The sequence below is a fragment of the Tauraco erythrolophus genome, chromosome 3 (assembly GCF_009769465.1).
Source record: "Tauraco erythrolophus isolate bTauEry1 chromosome 3, bTauEry1.pri, whole genome shotgun sequence".
In the NCBI taxonomy this organism is placed as follows: domain Eukaryota; kingdom Metazoa; phylum Chordata; class Aves; order Musophagiformes; family Musophagidae; genus Tauraco; species Tauraco erythrolophus.
The window spans coordinates 31,126,372-31,145,940 of NC_141467.1; the positions used below are offsets into that span (position 1 = coordinate 31,126,372).

General features: G+C 41.2%; 1 protein-coding gene across 2 annotated transcripts in view; it reads right to left on the bottom strand.

The window, feature by feature from the left end:
* TMEM245 (transmembrane protein 245) overlaps nt 1-19,569 on the bottom strand; it is a 115,923-nt gene that overhangs the window by 4,914 nt on the left and 91,440 nt on the right. For both annotated transcript variants that reach the window (XM_086609108.1, XM_086609107.1), the window contains one exon: nt 1,144-1,244. In XM_086609108.1, the coding sequence (XP_086465234.1) occupies nt 1,144-1,244 (101 nt within the window). The remainder of the gene's footprint in view (nt 1-1,143; nt 1,245-19,569) is intronic.

The window sequence follows — 19,569 nt, forward strand, 5'->3', positions numbered from 1 at the left end:
TTAAGGTAGTTGCACTTTATAATACAGCCATTTCCTGTTATATTGGGTTTTGTTGCTTCATAGCTTTCCTTTTTCTTCCCTTGTACATAAAGGTACAACATTTTTTAAATGATTATTATTATTATTTTTAGGATAGACAAAAGAGTAACGGGAAGACGATTTTTTCAGTGAAAACTGTTCAGCCACTTCCAAAGCTAAGATTAAAGAACGACCAAAAAAAAAAAAAAAAGGCTGGTAATAGAGTCAGGCAACAGTACTGAGAAAAAGAACACCTCTATCATGCACTTTCATGACACCACAACTTCCTGCATTTAGGCATCTTGAAAACTCAGCACTTGTCAACTACGTGAAAAATAAAAGCCAAGGAAGGCAAAACTAAGTTAAAAGCTGGAAAAAGTTGGACTGGATAGAAAGGTGAAAGAATTACATCCAGCAAAAGAAACAGACAGGAGAAGTAAAATAGCTGGCAGGGGATGTATTGTGAAAACAGAAAAAAGCAAGGCTCAGAGGTAAGAATGCAATCAGGGACTTCTCTCCACCCTACCCATGACTTTGAAACAGTCCTGCAATCAGTTTTCAGCAGTGCTACATATCATTCACAGTTGGAACTAAAGATTTTGAAATAAGAGCTATGAAAAGCTGTATAGTTTTCATAGAATAATTAGATCTATGATAGCTTAAATTAAACTTGGAAGAATCCATCAATGCTAAGAAGTTCTTTGGAACCACGATGTGTATCATAAAAGTATTGGAACTTGTCCCAGTATTTTCCTATTGAGGTTTGAACAATAAACAGGAAATAAAAATGAAGTTACATATTGAACAGGGAATAAAGAAAAAAATTCTGAACAGCTACTCATTAAGTTCATACCATATACTGAGTTCATCAATAGACTCAGGTGTTACTATAAAAAAAGTAGCCAACCCCGTAGTTAGAAACTGTCTTATGACATTTGTACAAATCAACCACATTAAAGTTGCTTGTGCAACTCTAATTATGCTAGTTGCCAGCTTCTGATTTAATGTTCTCTAAAAAAACCTTCAAGACCAATCTTACCAGTAACATTTAATCCTACTGAGCTTGTACAAGAAATAATTATGTAATATTATCCATAAATAGATTAGAATTGTTCAAATTCTTACCAGATGGTATGAAGACTATGTTAATCCCAAATATAGTGTGAGTCAGCCAAGTGTAGAGTCCATAGAACCCAGCCATTTTGAGGGATGCATCGAATACGCCTCTAAAACAATCAAACAGACTCTGTTAAATTTTATCAGCAATAGGATTCTGGGAACTATAAAGATATACAGCAGCTGCTTTGAAAAACTGCAAAGCCATTAGTGCCACAAATAACACAACTCAAAATGTAACATTGAATCCTTTATGCATTTGTTCCCTATGAAAAGAATAAGCATCCATCACATCTATCATATAAGGTTATTTGGACACAAAAGCCCAGCCTGTCCTTTAGCATGCAAAGGGCTCCCGGGATAAATTCCTTGAAAGAAACTGCTCAAGCATCAGACCACACACTCTATCAAAAATAACCTTTTATCTGTGAGAAGCAGTACCATTCTGCATACAAACTACTTTTTCTTTGCCCTTTTCTACTTTCACCTTTTCATTCATTTTCTTTATCTGCTCATTCTCATCAGATTAAAACCACTGGTCTGTGAAGTGAAACCGGTTGCTTAAACTCTTACTTTCCTACATACTTACATGGCTTTCTGGATGAAAATAACTGAACACCCCATATTCATTACTGGATCTTAGCCTTGATATCTTTATATTCCTGGATTTTAGGTTGCTTACTAGGTTACATTACTAACAACCAAATAGAAAGCCTGGCAATCTAATTCCATCCTGCTGACTCTACATCCAACATGCTGCCCACAACACAAACTTCTCCTCTCTTGAGTGTGACCACAGCTTCATGAGACAGCAAACAGCTAAGTGCTGTATCGTTTTTACAGCACTAGCGCACTTACTCATGTGGAGTATCTTATAACTGAACTGAAAATTTGTGCCTTAGGACTACAGTCACAAAAATTATAGTCTAAAACTGGTGTATCTCACCATTGTGCTATGCCAGTTCTCCACCTTTATTCAGGAAAGGCATGAAGTTTCCTGAAACCCACTATTTTAGCTCGGATCTAAGGAACCAAACTATCCCCAAGTTCCTCTCCTCAGAACAGTCCTAACACATCATTGCAGAAGTAAGAGGGTGGCACACATACCATCTCGACAAAGACAAATGCAACGTTTGCTGATGTTAACTTCCCATTTTACACTTCATGCCTTTAGCTACACTGCTTGTGTCTTTGCAGTTTTGGGAACTCTGGCAGAAAGGTAGCAAGGATAGGAAGACATGCAAGAGAAATTATGGAGTCAGATGATTAGCGAAAAGGTTTTAATTGCACTTCGAAGAACACAGTCTGCACAAAAAACAGTCCTTTCTGGAACTAAAACTGTACTCTAAGAGTACAGTTTCGTTCCTCTGTTGAGTTGATAAAGAGTTCTAGAAAATAAACTCTCTCTGCTATTAAAGTACTAGGTAGAATCTTCTTTTCTGAACTACCAGCAAGAATTCAAAGATTCCCACTTTTTGCTCCTTTGAGCACTACATTCATTATTATTTCCATGGACAGTTTGCCTATTTTTGCCCTCCTTTCTCACCCAAAGGCACACATACATTCCCCAAATCTCTGCTGAATCAAAACTACCTTATTTAAAACTTACCCACTGGAAGTTATGAGTGCATAATAAACCTCACGCATCAACAGTGTTATTCAAAATGTGAGATTCTCTTAACAGATAAAATAGGAACAGCTGTTGTCAGTCATTTTCTCCCCAAAGAGAGCGAAAAGAAAAATCCGGAAAAAAGCAAGCTTTAAAGAATCACCTGAAGTAACAAATCCAACCTTTGAGCAAAAATATGTAGTGCGTGAAGAAAGGGAAAGAATATTTACAAATATGAACCTAACAAGGTTCAACAAGGCCAAGTGCAAGGTCCTGCACGTGGGTCGGGGCAATCCCAAGCACAAATACAGGCCGGGTGGGGAATGAATTGAGAGCAGCCCTGAGGAGAAGGACTTAGGGGTGTTGCTGGTTGATGAGAAGCTCAACATGAGCCGGCCATGTGCGCTTGCAGCCCAGAAAGCCAACCGTATCCTGGGCTGCATCAAAAGAAGCGTGGCCAGCAGGTCGAGGGAGGTGATTCTGCTCCTCTACTCTGGTCTTGTGAGACCCCATCTGAAATACTGTGTTCAGCTCTGGGGACATCAACATAAAGAAGGACATGGAGCTGTTGAAACAGGCGAGATGAGGGCCACAAAGATGATCCGAGGGCTGGAGCACCTCTCCTATGAAGACAGGCTGAGAGAGTTAGGGTTGTTCAGCCTGGAGAAGGCTCTGGGGAGACCTTCTAGCAGCCTTCCAGCACCTAAAGAGAGCCTACGAGAAAGACGGAGAGAGACTTTTGCAAGGAAGTGTAGTAACAGGACAAGGGGCAATGGCTTTAAAGTGAAAGAGGGTAGATTTTGAAAGTGGGTAGATTTAGATTAGCTATAAGGAAGAAATTCTTCACTTTGAGCATGGTGAAACACTGGAACAGGTCACCCAGAGAAGTGGCTGTCCCATCCCTGGAAGTGTTGAAGGTCAGGTTGGATAAGGCTTTGAGCAATCTGATCTAGTGGAAGGTGTCCCTGCTCATGGCAGATGGGTTGGAACTAGATGACATTTAAGGTTCCTTCCAACCCAAACCATTCTATGATTCTATGCGGTGGCCTCAGTGAAAAGAGCCTGAATACTGTGCAGTTTAGATAAACTTCTATAGTATTAAAATGGGAAATCACAGACCAAAATACATAGAATCCACATATTTTGAAGAGTGAAAGACTCATCTGTATTTTAGTTATAAGAAAAGTAAGCTTCTGGCATAAAAAAATTTGGAGAGAAGGAGAGAAGACCCTCAAAACCAAAGTCACAGTAAGAATGCTAAATATGTTTGCATTAAACCCAAGATGTTTTCATACTTTGGCTACTCAAAAGTCTTAATTTTCAGCATGTTCTATGATATTTAATTCATGTCAGCTCCTTCTGAGGATATCAAAGGAAAATAATATTTTTGTAACAAGAACCTGTTTATTAATTGAAACTGATTCTGTCAACCATCAAGTATAAACATCATATAAAAGGAGGGAAAATAATCTATCAGCATTTTATTTAAGGATACCTTACAAAAACAGAGGGCTAAATATCACTTTATCCATATGTGCAAGTTATCTGTGGTTAGATTTTAAGATTCTAGACCATGAACAATTACAGCAGGGTCTTTAGCAATGGAAGTCTGCAGGCAGTTGGAGAGACAAAGTCCTATCCGTACCGAAACGATCACAAGGGTGCAACAAAAAACCCCCATAATTTCTCCTGGGTGCACTAAAGATACATTTGTTTCCACTAAACCCTTATGCATTTATCAAGCCAGCTTCCTCACAGCCTTGTTGGTCTGTTAAATTTTAGACGTGTCCAATAGAAATCCCTTTGCACTATAAAGAAGGTATCTCGCAATTTCTGAAACTATTCATTGGTGGCACAAAGTTTTCAACTTCTTTTAATGCAATTTGCCAAGTCCTTCCAAAACAGAAGCAAAAGAAAAGAACCTCAATATATTCAGAACAATTTGTTAGAAGGAAACATTAAATCGAAATATTTAATAGCATCTATGAGAACTTAGATTTCAATATCCTGTAATTAAATCTTTGAGTAAATCTTTTTCCTATCAATCAAACAGGAACTGTGGCACAAATACATCTCAGTTGTCAAAAGTATTTTAAAACTGTCCTTGAAATATCTCCTTATTTTTCCCATAAAGATGTTTTCATTACTGTAGTAAAATTGACAAGTTCTTAACTTCTGTAAGTATGTCCCAGAACTACATTTCAGTATACAGGAGGCGAGGCAGGCCTCTGGGCTTGAGGCAGGTAGCTGAAGTATCAACTTCACTTGAAATCAAAATATCCACCTACAACTGCAGAAAAGACTTACTTTTTAAACAAGCAATCATTTTATATTTTTCCACCAAGACTACAAAAGAAGGGAAGACAGTCATCTTATAGCAACCAAAAGGAAGACAACAAACCAGAAAAATTGTTCCAACAACCAAAATTAATTGCCGTGAATTTAACCATGTTAAGGAGTAACTGCAAAACCGTGTCTCATTCATAAGAAAGCATACAAAACTGCCATTCAGATTTATGCTGTTTTCACATTTCAGTTCAGACAAGCATAATTTTTATCCTCAGATTAATTTTATTCAAATTTAAATACAAGTTCTGCCATGTCTCGTGCTGACGTAGTCATGCAGCTTCTAAGACAATTTTACAGATGCGCTAGTAAAGTAATAGAAAAAAGTTAATCAGGGGTCAACATGTATGTCCTGGTCTGATGTCATTCTGCATTTATTTCAATAGCAAAATAGCATATACCTCTAAAGGACTGTAGAACAGTAGAGCATCTCTCTAGCTTCTTGCATCTAGCACACACAACTAATAAGGTGAAAGAAGGCGGCATCACGCAGCGCTGAGAAGCTGTGAGGTGCCAGTGGTCAAGCAGGAAGCGAGAGGAGGCTTATACCTTATTTCACTCTCCTCCTCTCCTTCACCTTTCTTTGTGTCTGTCTCAACTAGTCACAAAAAAGCATAGGGGATCCTACTTTGTGGCAAGCGTGGCCCAGGAGAACTCTGAAGTCTCTGAAGACCCATATTTAGTACTTCTGTCAGCAAAACTAAGAATCATATCTTAAAGGTCTCTAGAAATTCATATCCATTTGACTTCACAGCTAAGGCAGCTAAAAAATCAATGCCAAAAACACGAACTAGGATCTTCATCAACAGTATCTTCATGAACAGTACGCTTCAGCTACTCTGCATCTGCGACACCAGATCTTACAGACGATGTGGAATGCTAGTGCAAACGCTGAGTGAATTTATTACCATCTGTAAAACGCAGACCTTCCTGATGAAATTATGACAGTAAATTAATTTCATCTCTTAATACGTTATTGGCATACCTACAGCTTCCTTTTATATACAAGAGTAATCGTATGTTTCAGAAATGAGAAAATCCAATTGCTGCTCATGTCTCACTTTGGCACTGTATCTGGATGAACCACTTTACCTGTAAGAGCTGTCATCTGCAAATTTGTAATTTATGAGCACTTCATAGCAATTTAGTGTAAGGTAGACATACATATTCCATTTCACTGAGCTTTGAAAAGCATGTGAAATTAAAAAAAAAAAAAAAAAATCAGAGGACATGGGTCATACCTCATATTCAGATTAAAAATGAAGAAACTTCTGTCAAATTGTCAAGTGTATCTGCACAGCTGGCCTAAATATTTCTTTGCTAAAGTTCTTTCACCTTCACTGAAAAGCTAGGGAATTTGCTTGGAGATTTCACAAAGGAAAGTACCACCTTTTCATTTTATGGGCTTTGTAAGATTTAGTGGATTTATTTTTTCTCTTTTACTGATTTGCCATAAAAAGTCTACAGCTTGTCCTTTGCTTCTACTGAAGTCTACATTAAATGTATGTCCACTTGAATTCAGGTTCACTTCACAGAGCCTGCAAGTAAGGACTGTTCGCCATTAGCAACATAGTGAAATTTCAAAAATTTCAACCTAACACTGCAACAACTGCAGTTCAAAGTGAAAAGGCAGAGCAGCGAAGACTCTGGAATGCAAAACATACCTCAAGCATCAATTCAGAGCATTCATTTTTTGACCTCAGAGTTAATCTGATTTTCTAGATCTCTCTATTCCCGGAGAACTGGAGGAAAGAAGAGCATATGGCTGAAATGGTAAAAATTGGAGTTTGATTTACTGGCTACTGTACTAAATTTATAAAGAAGGCATATTGACCCTGGCTGCTGAATGTAAAAGTGAAAACTAGAAAAAAGTTACATTTGTCTTTGGAAATGTTTGCAAGAACTAGCATTTCCCTAAATACTTCACAAAACACTTTACAAGCCATATAGTGGTTTACAATCCAACTAAAATGCAAAGTTTGATAACAGGAACACCCTAAGCCAAAAATACTATTAGAAAAAGACAATTTCACTCTTTCGTCCTTTTCTTTATACCACTGATGTTTGGTATTTTCCCATATTCTCTAAGTAGACAGTACAAGGATTGTACTGTATCTTTGTTGCAAAATCTTCCTGCCTTCAGAGCTGACTAATTCAAAATGATGTTTTAAGAAACTCCAGCTACTCAATTTCTTTCGAGAATACAAACTTTAGATCTTAAAAGTGGAAGGTTCAGGGTATAAAAGCAAATGCAATGCATTCCAAACTTCACAGCACAGTTTCACAATTCATTTCAAACCAGGTTAACTCAGCACTGCCACAAGAAAAGAGCCTTCTCATTCCCCTGTTCTCAAGCACTCATTTCTGCCCCAGACCACCCCTTCCTCTGTCTACCCGCCAGCACAGTCTCTTTTATGTGCCACAACGTTTTTTACAATGAATTCAGCTAATAATTATATTTTGCTGGGTTAGTTTCAACTAACTAGCTCAGCTCTCTAGTCCCCATCCAATTCATAGAGCAGTGGCACAAAAAGCAGTGTTCCCACCAGGAAAGAAGCCAGTACACTCGTGGCTGGAGAGCAGGAACACTTTTTTGCACAACAGTGCTGTCTTATCCCAGCTGAAACTAACAGCTGCTGTCACCGTAACTTCAAAACCAAATAAGTCATTTTCTTCCTTCAGACACCACCAAGATCTGTTGCAAATGACAAGCTACCAGTGACAATCAAAGGACAGCTATTATCTTAAAAATGACTGAAGTATCTTTCTTCCACAATGATCCCTCAAATTTCAAGTGATCACCAGGAGAACACTGAAGAATTAAATGACTCAAAGAAGTCCTTTTGCAAAAAAAACTTTTAAGCTGTTCTTTGACTCTCTTTAAGGGTTCTGTTTTTTTAGGAATAAAAAAGGACCCTCATTATTTTTCAGTTTCAAATTACACATGAAAATAAGCAGAGCGTGCTAAGATACACTCCAGCTATGAATAAAGCAGAAGTGGCAGTAAGTGTTTCTTGACAGAGTAAGATCATCTCGGGAGCAATATAAATATGCAGATGATTGTCAGAGACTTCTCCATGACAAGATTTCAAGTTCGCTGTTAAAATGAATTATTCCTTAGGAATGATACAACTGAACAAAGAGAAGTAACAGCTCCAACATATGGAGGCTAGTAATGACACTAATGAAATAAAGTGATCAAGTCTTGAACAAGGCATAGGTCCTTGACATGGTGTAACTGATGCAACTATTACATTTCTTGAGCCAGGACAGGGCTTCAGTGACTGTGTTAAAACTTCAAACTTTTAAGCTGCGGCAACTAATGCAAAGGACACAGCAGCAAACAGACTGTTTCATAGATTCATAGATTTCTAGGTTGGAAAAGGCCTTAGAGATCATCGAGTCCAACCGTTCCTAATCCCCCATTAAACCATGTCCCTAAGTAGTTCATCCACCCTTTTCTTAAACACATTCAGGGATGGGGACTCAACCACCTCCCTGGGCAGCCTATTCCAGTGGCTGACAACCCCTTCAGAGAAGAAATACTTTCTAACATCTAACCTGAGTCTCCCCTGACTAAGCTTATACCCATTTCCTCTTGTTCCATCATCCATCACTAATGTAAAGAGCCCTTCCCCTACCTCCCCATCATCTTTTCTCAAGTATTTGTAGGCTGTAATCAGGTCTCCCCTCAGCCTCCTCTTCTCCAGGCTAAACAGCCCCAACTCCCTCAGCCGCTCCCCGTAAGTTTTATTTTCCAGCCCCTTGACCAGTTTAGTCGCCCTTCTCTGGACTCGCTCCAGGAGCTCAATATCTCTCTTAAAGAGAGGGGCCCAAAACTGGACACAATATTCCAGGTGCGGCCTCACCAGTGCTGAGTACAGGGGCAGGATCACTTCCCTATTCCTGCTGGTTACACTATTCTTGATACACGCCAGTACCCCATTGGCCTTTTGGCCACCTGGGCACACTGCTGGCTCATATCAAGCCGGTAGTCAACAGTCCTCTGTTGGACTGTTCTCCAACAGAGGAACGTCTACATTCTCTGAAAAAGAACAATTAACATGTAGTCCAAGCTGTAAGAAATTCTACATCTGATTATTTCTTCACAATATTTTCCTATTTGTAAGATTAGTAATTATTTTTTAATTACTATTTTGGTCTGTTTTAGTCACATGTACCACATAAACTTACAATTATTCTTCTGAGAAGTACATTTGATAGCATTAGTTATTTCTGAATCAACTATTTCTAATGTTTCCAGATTTTTATCATGAGCAGGCTTACTAAGTGCAACATCTGTCTATACTTAAAACAGATCTTGGAACATAACATGTAGAAAGTCAAACTAGTTCAGACCAAAGGTCTGTCTAGTCAGCATCCCATCTCCAGTAGAGGCCAGAAGCAGATGCTTAGGGAACAAAAGAAATAGGACAAACATATTTAACAAACCCCTGAGCATTTTACCAGCCTCTATTTCTACCACAGATGTTATCATGAACTTGATGCAGGCTGTCTACTTAGCAATCCACAATTAATATCTATTCGTAGCCCTGTCCAATCCTGCAAGTTGCTGCAACTCCAACATTCTCTGGCAAGACCTTCCCCATGCCTACTGCCTGTCACATGAAACAACACACCTCTCTTATTTTTGAAACTGCCTGCTTGCTTTTTGATGATCCCAAGATTTTATGTTGGAAGAGACCATGGGCAGTCCAAGCCCAGCTGAAACCAGGACACCCCGTCACCCTTTTCACACTGGTTCTGATTTTGCAAACCTCAATCAATGTTGCAAACCGCAACATCCTTCTTCCAGGCTGAAGAGCCCTAACCAGCTCAGTCATTCCTCATACAGAAACTGATGAATACCTTCATTTCTCTAACCAGTCTTGTTGCCCTCCGCTGCTTTCCAAGATGTACTACCAAGCACTGAGCTAGCATGACTACTTGAAAACATAGCTCTCAATGTAACAGTCAGCACAGAGGCCATCAGTTTATGAGTGAAATTAGGACTCGTTTTCACCCACATGCATCACATTTCATCAGTCATTTTATTCCTGGGACACTGCTGTCTTAGTTCTAACTGAATACGTCTACAATCCTGCTGCAATTCCATAATCAGTCCTCATCCTTACTAGCTCAAATAGTTTTGCAGCAGGTGTCCCTCTACTACTTACCCAGTACACTTACGAATAGACGGGATAGTAGAGGTCCCTACCTCAACACCATCATTAACGCCTGCCCTCTATTTCTTGTCTTTCTAACTGACTGTTTATCCATGCAGAAACCTTCTGTATTATCACTACTTAATTTCCTTGAAAGTCTTTGGAAAGAGATGCTGTAAAAAACTTTTATGAAACTTCAGTAGAACATAGCAGCTGGATCAACTTAGTAACAACCTTGCTTGTTGACCGCTTCAAAAACGAGGAAGAGTAAGGCAGAACTTCTGTGAAAACTCCATTCATCCTTTGCAACTAAATCATATTTACCATATTACCACGTGCTGGTACGTCCTTAACTTTCGTTCCTACTAAGTTGGACAGTAGTTATGTCCGAGTTACATGTCTGTGCTTCCTGGGTTCCCTGGAACACTCTTTACTTTTTTTAAAAAAATTTTGCCCTTGTGTTTTCTTTGGTGAGTTAATATCATCCACTCTCAGCAATTTGCTGTTGCTCATTTTGTCTGTTTCTTCAGCCTTTTCTACAGCCACCATAATTTGAGAGACTCTGCTGCAGCTCACCCATAAGAAGGATTTTACCATTCGAATCCCTCTACTTACCTTCACAGCAATGAACAACACAGCATCGATTTACCTCCCCCCTGCAACAACAGCCTGCAGCAGCCTTCTTGTTGCTGAGTGCTCCTTGCCATCCCTCAGCCCCCCGAGAGCTTCTTGCTCCCACTGCATATGAAAAATGGTGTTTTGGTTTAAAAGCATTTCGTGGAGCTCCAAGCAAATGAATCAAACTCCTCCTCCTCCCCCCTTTAGGGCTATTTCTACCTGCTGAAGTTTATGATCCTTCTGTTTTCTTCGTTTAGCTAAAACTTCAGCTTTTTAAAGGAGAGTTCCTCATTTCCTGTGGCCTTTGTTACTTGGCTGTTCAGCTATGCAGTCAGTCTTCCCTTTAGCCTTACTCAAGCCTTTCTGTTAGCAGGCACTGGCACTGTACGTTGAACATTATTCTCCATACCACTTGTAAGGACGTATTTCTTTTAGATCCCCATTTTAGCTTGAAAAGTTCAGGAATGAGAGCAACAGCTAGCTAGATTAAATAAAGCTCAAAACCCATTGCAGTCTTACATTAGAAACTCCCCGTCTGTTCAGATTATTACTATTATAAAATTATGAATCGCAAGCATAGAGAAGAGGGTATTTTAACTGCTTATGCTGGTGAAGAGAATAAATAATAGATTGACCTTATAATTTGACCTAATATGACAAAAAAGCAAAAAGCTAAAGTAGTGATGTTAGATCTTCGAAACATCAAGAAATTCTGAAGTTTTATATCAGCCTGCATGCTGTCTTCTTACATTACAATACATCTGTATTTTAAATAGCAGAAATCTAACCAAGGTTATCATAATACATACTGCAACCTTAAACACACACACAAAGAATTATCAGATATGCAAGCATAGAATTCTGCAATATGTTATACTAAAAATAATTCCCAGAGTATCCCTTTATTCTTAGCAATGCCAGATAGAAGATCTCTTCCCTATACATTTAATAATTTTTTCGGCAACCCTTGTCTTTCCATCCCTCCCAGTTAGCTACTAGGCCCACCTCAGAAGCAAAGAGAGAAACTAACTAGCTGAGCCGAATTCCAGATGCAAGTGTCACTGTTTTTACTGACACAGGCTATGTCACATACCAACCAAACTTTCATTCAAACGAAGATTGTGAAGTTCTGACATATAAGCAACTGCTTGAAAAAGTTGATGTTGTAGAAAAAGCAGCATATATACATAACTGTTTGAGTGCAACACGTTATTAAAGGACTAGTATCTAAGATGCAATGTAGTTGCATCAGTCTTAAAGGTTGCGTGCAAATCTGCTTATGTGTTTAAACATATGTGCACACACACACACAATAACCTGCATCCTCAACGTGTTTACAGGTACCTTCAGTCTTAAACTGGACAGTCACAGAACCACAGACTACAAAAAACGCACTAAGAAACTGCTGTCAGAACATACAGAATGCATCACCTGGAACACGAAAGAAGTAAATGGCAGAATACTGGCAGTCCCTGATATAAAACAAGGAAGCCCTCAATAACCCGTCAATGTGTTCGAAAATACACTGCACCAGTCTGCACAGCATAGAGAACAGAACTGTTTGTTTCAGCATCAGATTATGTATTTACGTGATCTCATGAATCAGGGGTAGTAAACTGTAAGATTCCTAGACTTTGTGACATGCTTGACCCAAATCATATGTGTACAATAATTAACATTTTTTCAGGTAATTTGGAAAAAGAGCAAAGATTAAGCATAAGCAAATCAATTATTTTTTGAAATTTTCTTTGAGTATCTGTTTTTCTTTGAATTATTCTTTGAACAACTTTTTAAAATCACGTGTATATAAAGCAGTACACAGACAGTTTGTTTAATAGGAACAAGTATTTTTGATACAAAAAAGGAAATACAGTAAAGACAAATCCTTTTTTTTATGTGCATATAGGAGAATATTTAAGATTAAAACAGCGGTATGAGCGAGTCATGTAGTTATTGCTACTAAAACAATCAGCTGATAAATACTACTATCTATCCTACTAGGATAATCAGGTTACAGCTACTGTCAGTTTGGTTCTGCAAACGTACTGAAACATTGCAGCATCTCTTCTGGATTCATAGACTACATTCTGCTTTTTTTCAGTAACTCAACTGAAGCTTTCCTTTCCTCTATGTAATAATAATAATAATAATAAAGTATCTGTTATTCCCAGTTTTAGACTAGGAAATTATTTCATTAAGACAGACTCATTTTCAATTCTATTCCCATCTCATAACATACACCATAAGTAGAGCTTGTAAAATTTCAATAAGGTCCTGTTAAATGCGTTCCTGTGACAAAAGAGATTTTGCAAGAGATATTCCTGTGACTAAAGAACATACATTGCATGCAGAAATTCAGTCAAAACGTAATCAGTTAACAGTTGTCTTTGAAAAATTAATCTGGAAGACATTATTAATGTTGCGGTAAAATAAACAAGATCACACATTTTGCTTTTTCTAAGTATTAGCCTAACATGCTGGAAGATTATTGTTTTCTGTGGGAATTGTATCACCGTCTCATTTTCTCCATCATTACTGCCGAGATGCCACAGCAAACCAGCTAGATGCTTAAACAGCAGAGATTTTCTTGTTTGTTTGTTTGCATGGTAGCTCATTTCAGATCTCTTTAAATGTTAATAAATAAAAGCTGAAAAACCAGAAAGAACCTATTTTAGCCATCAAGGCACTACAGGTTTTCATCATATCAAATCTCTCTTTGACTTTCTGGCAAATTTCAATTAAGGATATGATTACTGTTTCTTCTTTAGAAACATCTATTTTAAGTAGCTTTTATATAACCAATGAAAAGTCTTATCAAATTTGATGAAGAAAATGAAGCAAATAATGATAACCTTTCTCAAATTGAAAACAAACAGTACTCATCTTCCTGGCATTACAGAACAAACTTCCACTAACACATGTTTCAAGGCATCACTCAAAATATTGATCTGGCTTTAAGATCATCTCACAATGTATTAGGCCCCACCGAAATCGAAAGCTGCAGTAACTTTAAGCCACAGCCATACCCGTGTGCATGCACTCATGTGAAAGTATCGCACACACTAAATTGCACTGAGGCCGTGACAACATGCAACTTAGTAATGTGCAATATCTCCACCAGAGCAAGCAGAATGGGAGCTTCAGGGAAGAAGGGTATGGTGCATTCAGGAAGAGAACGACATGCTGCTCAGGGAAAGGAAGATGGTTCAGGCAAAGGTGTGCATGCTACTACTTTGGAGACCTGTGAATTGGAGAATTACTGCTTCATCCATTTAGAATTTAAAAAAAAAAAAAAAAATCCAGACAAAAGCACCACCTCCCTATTTTAAGGGTAAGGGACATAATTTTCCTACTTATGCAGTGAGGTAGGTGACTTATGAACTAATTTGATTTTACAGAACCTTTCTCAACAAAGCAAATCTCACACTGATGTGTGCAGATAACCATTTCCCCCTGACCCCCAAAATACTATGTTATTAACATAATTATAATTACAATGAAAAATTTCACTAACTAGTATTGAGAACTAAAATTATCTAAATCCAGTAAATTGATTCAAGTGGTTCTTACACATTTCTAAAGCAAGTAATTTCTAACTCTGACTGAGAGTGTGACTGAAAGAATTCCTGAAGCTCAACCTACTCTGGCATAACCCTTCTGCCACAGGCACGAGTCCCCTTCGTATTTCCCTTTCTCCACTGGTTCCTGTAGCTGATTTTCAGTAGTTTCAGCAAAAGAAAATCATGTATTTACGACATTCACAGGCTACTAAACAGCACTGCCAGTCAAGGGAGACTCTTGCCCATGACGAAGGCGCAATACTACTTTCATAATTCATCACTTCTTCATGCTGATAGCCATTTCTGTAATAAGTAAAACAAGAAAAATAATTTTAAAAGAAGAAGAAGAAGAAAAAAAGGACAGAATGGCAGTAGGGACAAAAGGCAAAGGGCAAATGGAGTATTTATCAAGAAGAAGAAATAATAACGAACTGTGGTCACACCAGGAAAGTTAAAATTGGAGTGAGAAAGACCTGAGATGGATTGCAAACCAAAGAAAAAGAGAATCAGATAAACCAAATGGGCACAAAAGACCAAAACTACTACAGAACAGAAGCTATTTTGCTACTGAGGCATTTGCAATATTCAGGATTATTACCATTTTCCTAAATTTTTATTTCCTACCCTATTTGCAGGCAATGGCATGTGAAATTCCAGAACAGAATTCAGCATTGTGAATTTTGAATTGGTTGTTTTATTTGAAGCAGTGCCAATACTTTATACATCAGTCAGAAAACCTTGCGGTCACACGTGCCTTTGGTAGTGATCTTCCTCCCAGGCTTTTTACTGTTTTGTTTTGTTTTTGGTTTGGTTTTTTTTTTATGGAATCATCACATAAATATTGATCTTCCTTCTCCCCCCTCGGGTTAAATTCTGCCTTCCTCAAGATGCAACCAAAGAGGAGGAGCAAAGGCAATATACGGCAACAAAGCACACACATGTGCTTACTCTAAAACGATAGGAGCGTTTTCATCACAAAAGTTACTCAAAATGAGGAAAATTGATTTACAAACAGTTTGCAAAACCACGTTTGTTCTATAGTCCAAACACTGTTGGTCCCCTTCTGCAGAACTGCTTGGAGGCTGGCAGGACATACCTGTGAGAACTGGGGCAATTTCATAAAAGGCAGATATCTGGGGCAAAGGCAAATGTCCAGCTTACGAACAGAATCACATTCGCAACACAGGGAAAGACAAAACCATCAGCAGCCTCTCTCTGGCATTTCACTTCGCCTCCTAGTCCTGGGAGAAGCCTAGAAAGACTGAATTACACCCCTGGGCTGAGACGACCAAAAGTGCTTCTTGCATCCCTCCCTCTCCTCTGGGTGTCTAAAGCCTTAAAAGAGGAAGAGCTTCTCAAAGATGAAGCCAGATACTCTGTGGCAGTGCACAAAGAATAGCAAGAGATCAAGTAAAAACGTTAGAGACAGCTGTTGCTTTGGAAAAGCAGAAGACTACAATTCTGCCAGAAAGAAGTTCTGGACTTCACCCTTAAGGTCCCTTCTAGCTGTTTCATTAAGAGTTCTCTTCCAGACTGGACAATAAACCATAAAAAAACCCCAAACAATAAACCAACAACAAACAACACAGTAAAAATGCCTCCTCTCTTATTTGGAACTTTGGTCACTTCATCTGGACTCCTCTATTCTCTCCCGGTCTCCACAATCCCAGAAAGATTTACTGAGGGCCAAGCCCAAGGACTTTGAGATAGTGAGTGGCACATAAGAGCAGGTGAAGATAGTGGCCTCTGGTCTACATAAAAAGAAGGCTCAGAGGTGGACCTGACCAGTGACTACAGCTGAATGAGCACCACTAGACCCAGGAGAAATCTCAGCTAAATGAAAGGAAAAAACGTCACCACGAGATGCTCGGATACGGCACAGGGGCCAAGAGGGTCTAAGGAGCCTCTGTCCCTGAGAGTATCCAAACATGATTGAACAAAGACCTGAGCAACAGGAATCAACCGAGGCTGCTCTGATGAGGAGCTTGGACTGGAGACCTCCAAGTCTCTCTCCCAACCACTGTGATTCTGTGGTTCTTCGAACATAAGCAGTTCTGGTCTCCTGCTGTCACCAGCCACCTCACTGCATGCTGCTCGGGACCTATAAAAGCAGGGTCCCAGCAGCTGGCCCCAGTTTGCTGAGCTTTGAGGTCGTTGGATGCCAAGCATGTTTGGAAAATAGAGAAGCCAGAGCAGCGAGGGCAAAACAGTTTTAAAAACAAAGTAAAATGTTCCTCATAAAGGCACTGAATTTTCCCTTATGCTTATTTATATACTTAACTACCAGTAAGCGAAAGCCCAGTCTTACAAAAAGTTTTATTTGTTCTCTGAAAAATAGTATTCAAATGCTTTCTCAAGCATTACCTCGAAGTACAGGAGGGAAAATCGTGCTAAATGCTCAGGTTCAGAGAAGATGATGTGCTAAACTAAAGCTGGCACCTTTCAAACCAAAAGCCAATCAGCCAAAGCAACCTGGTGCAGCCCAGGGAGGGTGTTTCTGCCCATGGCAGGGGTGTTGGAACTAGGTGATCTTGGAGGTCCCTTCCAACCCTAACCACTCTATGACTCCATGGTTCTATGATGTCATCAGCCACCTCACTGCCCATTGTTCGGCGCACCTATAAAAGCAGGGCCCCAGCAGCCGGCCCACACTTTGGGCCGAGCTTCGAGGCCTTCAGACGCCAAGCATGCCTGGTAGGAAGAAGAGCCAGAGCAGAGAGGCGGACGGCGGTCCACCTCAGCCTGGGATGCCACAGAGCCACTCCCGGCAGCCACGAGAGAGCAGGACGTGGAGCCAGCGGAGCAGCAACCCCCCTTGGGCCGTGAACACGATGGACAGCACCTCTCCGGCCCATGGCAGAAAGCAGCGTCGGCCTCTAGGGCCATGGCGGAACGCCGTTGAGCCCCAGCAGGTCAGCCCGCCAGGGACCAGCCACAGCAGTGAGGCACGTGGACGCCCACCTGTGCATGGGACAGAACAGAGGTGGTTCCAGCGTCCACCAAAGAGGCAGGCACCTCCCAGCAGCCTGCAGATGGGTGATCAGTGGAGAAGGAATGCCACCCTTCATGCCACGAACACAACCCACCAGGCTCCTTGGATCGACAGAAAGCGGCACACGGCCGTTGGCCCACCAGCGAACGCCGTGGAGCTCCAGCGTGTCTGCCGGCCAGGGAGGAGCCAGAGCAGCGAGGCAAGTCGCGGGCCACCTTCGAATGGGACAGAACAGAGGAGGTTCCAGCGTCCACCAAAGAGGCAGGCACCTCCCAGCAGCCTGCAGATGGGTGATCAGTGGAGAAGGAATGCCACCCTTCATGCCACGAACACAACCCACCAGGCTCCTTGGATCGACAGAAAGCGGCACACGGCCGTTGGCCCACCAACGAACGCCGTGGAGCCCAAGCGTGTCTGCCGGCCAGGGAGGAGCCAGAGCAGCGAGGCAAGTCGCGGGCCACCTTCGAATTGGACAGAACAGAGGAGGTTCCAGCGTCCAGCAAAGACGCAGGCACCTCCCAGCAGCAGCCTGACGAACCCGAGGCAGTGGAGGAGGATGACAAGGAACATGCCCCCTCCTGCCATGAGAGCCATTGCCCGTGCTCACACCACCAATGTCACCCAGCACACATCTGCGGGCACACAGGGGAATGGCATGGGGCCCCGGCATGGCTATCTGCCGAGGCATGGTGGGAGGCCCAGGTCTCACAGCCCACCAAAGGACAGCGTGGAGCCCATGGAGGTGGATCCACCAGAGTATGGCATGGGGCCAACAGCTGTTAATCCACCAGACAACAGCGTGGAGCCCATGGAGGTGGATTAACCTGGAGAACAACTGAGTCATCTATGGCAGCGGGTCCACCTGCCACAGGGATCACCTGGCAGTACCCCAGCCAGCCAGGCTCCTTCAGGACTGGGCAATAAACAACAACAAGAGAATAAAAATGCTTTTGTCCTCTCTTACTTGGCACTGATGTTATCACAGAGGTGTTACCGACATTGCTGAAGGGCTCGGCTTTAGCCTGCAGCAGGTATGTCTTGGAGCCAGCTGGAACCGGCTGTCTCTGACATGAGGACAGCTAATGGCGTCTTCCATCAGAAGCGTGGCTGATGAACGTCGGGAGGCCACTGTGACACTGATTGTGACTGTGGGCGATGCGTGTGGCCAAATATGGCGGGTTTGGCCATGGAGGGGCTCGCTCCTGCCTGCCATGTTGCTTGGCCGAGAGAAAGGCTGCCCCTTGGGCACAGGGACTGCCCTCCACTCTCCCTTTTCTTTCCTGGGATAACGGTCTTGAAGCAGTTTTTAAAACGGAGTAAAATGTTCCTCATAAAGGCACTGAACTCTCGGAATTTCTTGTTTCCAAAGTATCAGTCTCACTATAGCGCCAGGTAAAATTACGGAGGTCATTCTCAGAGTTACTGAAAAACACCCGAGAGACAACACAGTCTTTGGTCATAACCAACACGGGTTCACAAGGGGAAAGTCCTCTTTAACTGAAAGCACGCTCTACAGACTTCCTGCAGGCTCACCTGCAACATCTCCCCCCAAGAAACAGTTTTGTGGATTGTCAAGGGTTGCATGGGCCCTTCCTTCTCATCCCCCACCACTGCCCCTCATGAAGAGGTGCCATCTCTTCTACATGGAGTCCCGAGGGAGAGGGGAGGAGGGGCCTGGCTTCCATCCAGCTGCTGTCTTCCCCAGATGACAAAGGACATCCTGTGCAGCTCTCCTGCCTTTACACTCCACCTCTCTACTCCCACATCCCATTAAGGTTGGTAACCTGACGAACTGACAAGGAGTTCATTTCTCTACAGCACTTTTTTGGTTTAATTTGACAACTACTTCTAAGTTTCCAGAAATGGCAAAGGCACACAAAACTTTTCTATAAGATTATGTTCTCTACGGAGAAATACGTACTTGCACTGAAAGAAAGTTTTTTGGGTCCGCTAGCAGATGGGGTACAAGCAGTAACAACGATCTAACAAGTGCCGCTAAGTAAGATGACATCAGTGGAAAACAATAATTTCTGTTACATTCCTAGAGCACACAAGTTCCCCAATATACTACTACTAACATCTGGCTGGTACCATGAGTAGAGGCGATCTCCCTCCGAACTAAAACACAAAAATGCTGTAAGAGCT